Source organism: Morus notabilis, unplaced genomic scaffold (assembly GCF_000414095.1).
Source record: "Morus notabilis unplaced genomic scaffold, ASM41409v2 Scaffold73, whole genome shotgun sequence".
NCBI lineage: Eukaryota > Viridiplantae > Streptophyta > Magnoliopsida > Rosales > Moraceae > Morus > Morus notabilis.
This window is the reverse complement of record NW_010358777.1, coordinates 849845-858829: the sequence shown is the minus strand read 5'-3', so window position 1 is coordinate 858829 and position 8985 is coordinate 849845. Positions and strand designations below refer to the sequence as shown.

General features: G+C 34.4%; 1 protein-coding gene and 2 non-coding genes across 5 annotated transcripts; all 3 read right to left on the bottom strand.

The window, feature by feature from the left end:
- Positions 1-740: 740 nt before the first annotated feature.
- Positions 741-818, bottom strand: LOC112090663. The gene has a single exon (XR_002901750.1). It is a non-coding gene; the product is annotated as a small nucleolar RNA R160 (small nucleolar RNA).
- A 172-nt stretch (positions 819-990) lies between these two features.
- On the bottom strand, positions 991-1071 carry LOC112090664. Its single transcript, XR_002901751.1, has one exon. It is a non-coding gene; the product is annotated as a small nucleolar RNA R160 (small nucleolar RNA).
- A 2609-nt stretch (positions 1072-3680) lies between these two features.
- On the bottom strand, positions 3681-7390 carry LOC21409163 (WPP domain-interacting tail-anchored protein 2). 3 transcript variants are annotated; one of them, XM_024162506.1, is made up of 5 exons: positions 7205-7390; positions 5680-6232; positions 4476-5590; positions 4185-4376; positions 3681-4043 (listed from the first exon to the last, which is right to left on the bottom strand). In XM_024162506.1, exons 2-5 carry the CDS (start codon positions 6200-6202, stop codon positions 3816-3818), a joined length of 2058 nt encoding a protein of 685 aa, XP_024018274.1. In that variant the 5' UTR covers positions 6203-6232; positions 7205-7390; the 3' UTR covers positions 3681-3815. The 3 variants fall into 3 exon arrangements, with proteins under 3 accessions (XP_024018274.1, XP_024018276.1, XP_024018275.1); XM_024162508.1 differs by lacking the exon at positions 7205-7390 and having other exon boundaries at positions 5680-5825; positions 5903-6119; XM_024162507.1 differs by having other exon boundaries at positions 3952-4043; positions 4181-4376.
- Between the last annotated feature and the right edge of the window lie 1595 nt (positions 7391-8985).

Below are 8985 nucleotides of genomic sequence, written 5' to 3'. Positions count from 1 at the left end.
TTCTTGTCCATTCTTCTAATTCCTTTTCTTCTCCGGACAAATCTACGGAAAACTAAAACCAGGCGTTGGAATAACATCACTGATTATTTGAGAGATTCCAGGAATGGAATCACCTTACTCTTGCTCTCCACGACTATGGTTGTCAGCATTCAATGAAAGCATGTTCACAGGTATTCTAACTTTTTAGCTAGTAGACCGTGACAGCCCTGTTAATCTGAGGCCATCCAACTTCTGAGCTCATTGTTCAGCCATGCATTTGTTTCATAAGTTTGGACTATTGTTCAGACCCTTTTGCTACAGTGTTTAACGGGCCCTGATTGATTCGTATGATGAATTAACATTCAATAAGAGATCCAAAGCCACATTGTAAAATCGCCAAAAGCAGTTTCAACACAATGCCAATATGTTCTTTCCTGGCTCTGCCTCAACTGTCATTACACAGACAAAAGCACCATGAACAAGCAAAGAAAGATTTTCTATTGCACCATGCTCGTGTAGTCTGAAATACATGTCAATTACAGACTATGAATTTTGGTGCTCACGATCATTTTCCCTTAATAAATGCTACAATAAATAAATAAATAAACAAACACTCACAGTATTTACAAGTTACCAAACCAACTAAAGATTCTCAAAACAAAAAGGCCATAGAAGGCCAAATCTATAATAGCACTCAAGAATAACTTATAAGCTAAGCAACTAGGTCTAAACTAAAATCTAGACGTTATAACTTGAGCAAAAGCAATCAGAGAACTTTGAAGACCAATTTGATATGAGTTCCACATCATATTCAGTTACAAAAACCTCATCATTCTGCTTTTGCGTTTAGAATATCAGCTTGTTACTACATAAAGGCCCTAGAAACTATACTAAGATTACTGTGTTAAACATGAAAACCGTGGAAAAAAAATTTACATAACATAGAAGAAAAACGCACTTTTTTTTTCTTGCTAACGACCCACAATCTCAATTAAACACAATATGAAGCAAAGCAATCAGAGAACTTTGAAGACCACTATAAAGAACTTCCACATTAGAAATTCAGAATCAAACACTTTTCATCATTTTGCTTTGCCATTCTTAACTTTCAACAGACAATCTTTTATTTTCATTTGGCGTAACTGAGTTTTGCAGAGAAACCTCGAATTCACTGCACAATTTCATGCCAAAAGTTCCAATTTAGCACCTAAAATACGCTTTTCTCGAAATTTCCTTGCAAGCTAAAAACTTTAAGCAGCAAGGGGCTACCTGGTGCCTCGCATGGCGATTATTTAAAAAGGGGGATTCGAAAATCTCAGTATCAACTAAATCCACAATTGAAAAAAGAAAAATAGTAAAAAGTGGAATTGATGTGAATATACCTCAACAGTGCACACAGTAGAAGCGTTGAAAGTGATCTTAAATATTGCCAGATTCAGTAGAAGCCATAGCCGCTTTTTGGTAAGCTTTTCTTGGAGATTCAATGGCGAAATTCGGTGGCGTTTGGTATAAAGACGGGGTTTTTATAAGGGTTTTTGGCCCTCTAGGGTTAGGGCTTGGAGAATTGGGATTCTCTTGTTTGGCCTCAAAACGTAGCGTTTTGCATGACTCATCCGTGGCTGTGAGCGTGGAGTTTATTTTTACAAGTTTCCTCCTTTTTATCTTTTTTTTTTGTCCGTAACTTTTTTTTTATATATATTATTATTTGCCGTAACTTGGTGGTTGGTAGTTATGAAGACAAATCATTAATAGTGCAAAAAAAAATAATAATAATAATTAACTAGGAAATTATGCTAGAGATGCAACAATGGGCCGGGACCCGTGGGCCAGTCTAGGCCCATCCTGACATAGTGATGGGTCGGGCCGACACGGTCCGTCACTGTTCAAGGCACAGCTCAATCCATAAATATTAGTGGGCTGGGTTGGGCCAACATATATCGGCCCATGGGCCGGCCCCGCACGGCCCATTAAAAATCATAGGCCAGGTCGGGCTTGGGCCGGGCTGGGCCAGCCCGTCTACGCCTATGATGGGCCGGCCCAACACGGCTCGTCTAGGCCCATAATGGGCCGGCTCAGCCCAGCCCGTCTAGGCCCATAACATCTTAAATGTTTTTTTTTATAGTAATTTTGTCAACATCTTATGTATAATTATCTTAATTGTACTCTTTTTTCCTTACCAAGGCTTTGTCTCACAGGATTTTCCTTATAAAGGTTTTATTTAATGAGGTAATCGTAAATAAAATATCTCTTTTCATATTTTCATTGACTATTCAAACTTATATATTTGTTAACTTGTTTAAAAATTAAAAAAAAATTTGAAAATTGTATGTTTAGATGGGCCAGCCCATCTAAACCCATGATGGGCCAATATGGGCATTGAGTAGACCAGCTCATTCAAGGCCAATGGCGCAGCCCAGCTTGGCCCGCGGCACAGCCCAGCCTGACCCACGTAAAATTAGCCCGTGGTGTGGCCTGGGTCAAGGTCATTCTTATACGGGCAGGCCCGCGACTCGCGTGGACCTAAGGAGAACGGGATGGGCCGGCCCGTTCTTGTATCTCTAAATTATGCATTTTCTTCACACTTTGAAAAAACATTAAAATGATAGAACTAAGTTTTAAATTGCTTTCTGATTCCGTTAAAAAAAAAATGCTTGCTGATTAGCAAAAAAAAAAATTAATTAATTAAATTGCTTGCATTTTTACCCTTAATTATGTAAAATTTGAGATTTTTTTTAATATTAATATAGGATAAAAACACCATAAATCCATGTTAGCTTGATTCACATTCACTCAAAAGCACCATTATGTGTAGCAGAAATGTCCTTTTATCCTTGGGTAATTTTTTGTGTAGCACTTAAAAGAAATTTACTGAGTAGTAGTAGTTTTGATTACTTTTTTTTTTTTTTTGTGTCATTATTATTAAATAATAACTATAATCATTATAACAAATTGTCCATTGTACGACGAATACGATAAGGATATTGATTTTCTACGTTCTTGAGATTAAGAAATCAGAATCAATTGTAACTATTTATTCCTTTCCTATTGTACATTATATATGATATATTATAAATTTTACATCAATGGAAAAGTTGGCAGAGTCATTACAAAATCTTCTGCTTCTCTCCAAATGTCTTTGAAATAATTACTGCATGACAGTAATAAAAAAATAATTTAAATCAATATCATCATTAAATCTATTGTTTTTTATTGCTATAAAAAGATCAAATAAAGTATAAAATTCAAGTGTGGTTTTAAACTGCAAGATTAAAATGTGCCAGCATTTTCGATTTAGACACTTTAGCACATGATTATTAAAGATGATTAAAAACAAGTAGAATTGTACAATAGGGTAGACACACTCATGTACAAGTTCTGCTAATTAATCATATATATATATATATTTAATTTGACATAATTTTGATGTGATCCGAAAATTTAAAATTATGCCATATTTCTAAGATATTAAGGTCTCGTTCATTTCACCAATTCGAGTTTAGCTACAGTATAATCACATTTAACTTTTTTACCACAGTAAAAATCTCTCACATAAAATCACATCTCAACTTGAATTAAAAACTCGAATCAACGAACTAAACGGGCCATAATTCTCCTAAAGTAAAAAATAAATACATAATTAATACTATAGTGAATGTGAAGGAAACCTCAGAGTGAAAGAGGACAAAGGAGCAAAATGAGACTGTTGCAGAAGCATGTAGTATAATACGATGGGACAGAATTCATGTGCTGATCAATATATGAAAAAGAAAAAGAAACACCCAAAACCCAAAAACCCAAATTGATTTAAGACAATGGTAAATTCATCCGCGAAAGAATCAATGAAAAAGGAAAGGTTTGTGGTTGATCAAATACATGGCTGAAACTGAAACCAATGAAACAAATATTGCCACTAGAAAATACTTAAAGTTCAGGCATCTAGCTGATGCCGCCCTTGAGTCTTGAAGCTTTGAGACCGTGCCATCAGAATCATCTACAGAAACGGCGTCGCTCTCACCGTCTTCGCATAACGATTCTTCTTCTTCTGATGATTCATCCAACTGATTCTGTCAAACTAAAAATTTTCAGCAAAAAATTGTCCACCAAATTGAAAAACTATCAAAAGTAAGCTCACAACTTTTGTTTAAATTCACATCTCATTATCTGCAAGTACCATGAAAAGAATTAAGAGACAAAAGAATACCTGCCTCCAAACTTTTACCAATGGAATCGTTCACGGCTTCCAAGGAAGATTTTGCACAAGAAGAATTGCTTAAATTAGTCTTGAAAGAAGAAAGTTCTTTGTCATCATGGTCATCTTCTTCTTCATTGTAGACATTCTTTACAGTGTAACCGAAATTATCAGCGAAAGTCTTGTTCTCCTTTGTTAACACATTTAACTGCAAAGAAGTTATAACTATTAACTCAAAAGCCTATACAAGGTGATATATATAAATATATATATATATATGTATGTATGTATATGTATATATACATACCTGATTTTGGATGCGTTCTCTTTCAGTTGCTAGTTGCAACACCATGTCCATCATGAACTTAGTCCTGACATTAATCTCATTTGCGCTTTCAAATTTTGCATTTTTTGCCTGAACCAACGATGCCTCCAAGTATTCTATTCTGTCCCTTAAAGTACTTATTTCCTTAGTCAGTTCTTCATTAGTTTCGGACAAAATAATACAATGCTCCTCACTAGTTTCTGTCTTGTTTTCTGCTTTTGTAACCTTCGATTTCAGATCTTCTATTAGAGTTTCCATATCCCAAATTGCAGAATATAACATATTCTGCTGCTCTTGGCTGGCTTCGGAAGACGCCTTCGCATGCTGCAACTGGATCTCTGCTTCTCTCAACTGCTTCTCGAGAACACCAACCTTCTTTTCTGTGTTAGTAACACTTCCTTTGAGAAAATTCAGCTCCTCAGTAAGTTCTACATTTGTTCCATTCAACTCTGCAACTTTGAGTTCTGCACTTTCGGCTCTAGTGTCTGCTACATCAATACTTTCTTTCAGTGATTCCACTATATTTTCCATTTCCCTTAGTTTTATTTGACTCGAGTGATTTATGACATTTGCATTTTTTAGCTTGAGTTCAGATTCTTTCAGCTTCTCCTCTAAAACCTGCACTTTTTCCCTCAAAGCAGAGAGTTCAGCTTCATACGCGCTATTTTCTGCAGTGCTACTCTTGAGCTTCTCTAAGACAGCATTTTTCTCTTCAAGCTCTTGAAGACAATCTTGGTATTTCGACTTCAACTCACTTTCTCTTTGAACCGTGCCATTCAAATTGAACTGAACAAGCTGTAGTCGACCTAAAAGCTCGTGGGAAATTCCCTTGAGCACCACAGAAGAATTATCAGCCTCTAAAAATCTTCCCCAAACTACTTGTGCAGTTTCTTCCATGTGAAAAGCTACTTGTTCGGTGTAATGTAACTTGACTCTCAGTTCTTCCTCACTTCTTCTTGATTCCGCCAACTTCTTCTCGAGATCTAGCTCTCTTGCAAGTGATTTCTCCAACATCTTTAAAATATGTCTCTGTCCAGCAATCTGTAGATTAGATTGACCATTTGTATTCGACATCGATTCGTCAATGTTACCTTTCCCTGATAAATTCATTCAATAGGTAAGTTTGTAATTTACAATTATGAGTTGAAATAAACTCCTTTATGAGAAAGATAAGTTTGCAACTTACAATTATCATGTGCAAAAGCTAGAACAGTTCTCTGTAGCTTGGTTGATTGAATCTTCACTTCCGAAATCCGATGCTGGGTCTGTTTCAAAGACTCTTCAGAGTCATGCAACTTCTCTTCCATCATAGTGTAAGGTTCTGTCAAGTGTCTGCATGAAGATATTTTTTGATGGGCATCAACAATTTCTGCTTGGAGACTAACCATGAAACTGTCCAGCTCTCTTACCTCGGATTCCAACACGCCGGATAAGAGATCAAATACCAATGTCTTCTCCACAAACTCTGTTGAGGTATAGTTATTCCCCATTGCCCTTGCTTCAAGCTCGTTTTCTTGAGCCGAAAGGTGCATCGAAAGTCCATGGAGATTTACCAGCTTTTCAGAAGAGTATGCCAAGTCCAAGTCCAATTTTGTTAAAACTTCCATGCAGCTCTCCAATTCTAGAGTCTCTTTATCTTTCACTTCATCTATGTCCTTTTTGTCAGGATCTGGACCCTCAATATCAATATCAGTAATAGGATCCTCCATTTCCGAACAGATATTAGGGTTTTTAACAACCTAGTCAAGAAAAAGAAAAGGGCTTAATTACTCTTAAGTGTTGAATCTAAAAATCTCCAGTAATAATGTCCTAAAAGAAGACAGGTAACAAGTCTAGTACAAGTTTTAAAGCCTAAGGCCCCGTTTGTTTCGTTGCTTCAAATCACAACTCAAGATTTTACTACAGTGTCTTCTTTCGCAAAAATTCAAATTCAACTTTTTGTGCTACAATGTTTTATATCACATAAATTCACTTTTCAACTCAAGTTGAAAGCTCGAACTAGCGAAACGAACGAGGCCTTTGTTATTCACCGTGCCATTTTTACATGTACATTATGCTTAAATTTTTTGTAGAAGTGGTATATGAAAATACAAATTCTCCTTCAGAGCAAAAAGAAAAAAAAAATACACATTCTTTGAAAGTGGAGTTCTTCTAATTCACTCAAAAGAGAGGTAGGAAAATGGCATTAAAGTCAGAGCCGACTTTCTGAAATGGACCTGGAGAAAGCTTTCAAGCTTCAATCTACCGTAATTCAAACATAAAAATCCTGTGACAACTTAAAGTCCAAGAGAAAATGAAGTACTAATTCCTTTTTCAATGACTGAATTGACAAACATTTATTTCTTCATCTCTCTCTCTCTCTCTCTCTCTCTCTCTCTATCTCTCTCTCTCCAAACTTTCTTAAAAGAACCAAAGATCTAAAACTGAGCAATATAATTGAGACTCTAATTAAAAGCAAAGTTTAATAAAACAAAAGGGTCAAACATACAACTTTAGAAACAAGAACAGCCGTTTAACAAACTATTCTAGAAATAAACTTTACCCAAGTTACCTTTCACAAATCCCAGCAACCTCCAAAGCTAAACCACAAAAAGTGATACAATTATACAATTCAATACAAAAAATGATACAATTATACAAAACATCATTGTAGGCAAACAAACACAAGAATCCCAAGAAAATTAACTTGTAGATCCTCAGAAAAGGTGTACCTGGGGGAGAAATCTTTCTGGGTCTTTCCTGGAACCTCACCAGAAAATGGAACCGCCAGAGAAAGCTCTGAGAAAGAGAGTACAGTTTCTAACTACCTCTCAAAACTTCCATATCATTACCGGTAAAAACCAGACTTTTGGTTCTGAGAAAGACTTATGCGATCTGTGAAAACTCAAGAGTCCTTTTAACTCTTAAGCGATTACTAAAAAAAAAAAAAAATGGAATAGTAAGCAGGCACTGCCCTTTTCCGGTCATCCAATCATGTTGTGTGGCGCACGTTGGCAACTGGTTCCACGTAGGTTCAATTATTAAAGGCCTGACATAAACGACACTCTTTTTTTTCCTTTTTCTTTTTTTTTTCTTTTTCTTTTTTAAGTTTTCAACGTACCAAATCTGCTACCCAATTCTATTATTCCAGTACCTGATAACTTGTTTGTTGAAACTTGGATGTCATTTTCTTTTAGGTTTTTAACATATATGTCCCCTAAATTTGTGGTGATTTAGCAAATTGATTCTTAAATTTTTTATTTTGTTAAGTTATTCTCTCAATTTATAAAATTCTTATAATATGTTATATTTTAACGATGATTATGTTAAATTAGTATTAAAAAAACTTAAAAATTTTAACATTTTAATTCAAATATAATATAAATATTTTAATATCTCAACTTTTAATCATTTAAATCTTTTAAAAATTTAAGTAAATTTAGTTAATTAAGGCACATTGTAATAAATTTACAAATTTAAAAGTCAACTTACTAAATTTAAAAGTTTAAAGAACAATTTACTAACTCATAATAAATTCATGCCAAAAAAATCCTTGTTCTTTTTTTCCGTAACAAATTAATGCATATGTAGCACAGATCTGGACAGTCTGTACTACTCCTGTGAAGTGCATGAGTAAAGATGAATCAATCCCATTTTCTGCAATTAATTGATGTCAATTATTCACTCTTTTTTTGTTTTTTTTATAATCATGACCTTTAATTGGCATAATTGATGTCGTTTCCAAAAGACATTAAAGAAAGATTTTTTTTTTTTTTGAGGGAATTAAAGACAGATTTTTCTTGCTGTCACTTTCGCCAAACTCTGGAAGTCTAGAATTTTAATTGGGGCCGTATCCCTTACGTTGGATTTAAATGAGTAATAATTGTCATGTAATAAAATAAAAGCATTTATAGCAGCAAAGAGAGTTATTGTCGTACGTTATTAAGCAATAGTGACTAGTGATTAGTGAATTGGTGATGTTTGATAGAGAGATTTATTTTCTGATTCGAATCAAGATTCGTAGTTTATTATAATATTTTTTTTTATAAAAAATACACATAAATTAAAAATAATTTTAATCACATAATTCTAATCTATGAAATAAACTACTCTAAATTTCTATTTATGCGGTTGAAGCCTTGAACTTGTTTGTGTGTTTTCTTTAGTGAGAAAGTCAAACTGTCAAAGTTCATAGGTGGTTTGATATGATTAGACCACCGAACCCATCATGAGAAATTTTGGTATTTGTGGAGCATTTTCTGTCTTCTGACTCTGGACAAAGTGCGGGTGCGGTACGCTTTGGGCCCTTGAGCGTTCGCAGCAGGCTTTTTGTGGGTGAATAAAGGAAAGGATTAATTTGATAAATATCTTTTAAAATTGTATAATTAAAGATTTTTACGTCTTAATATTAATATATTAAATTTTATTTTTTTAAAATAAATAATTTAATAAATTATTATTAATAATTTAACAGATGTCATCGGTAGTAAGTCTTTGATAGCCGATGATAGGC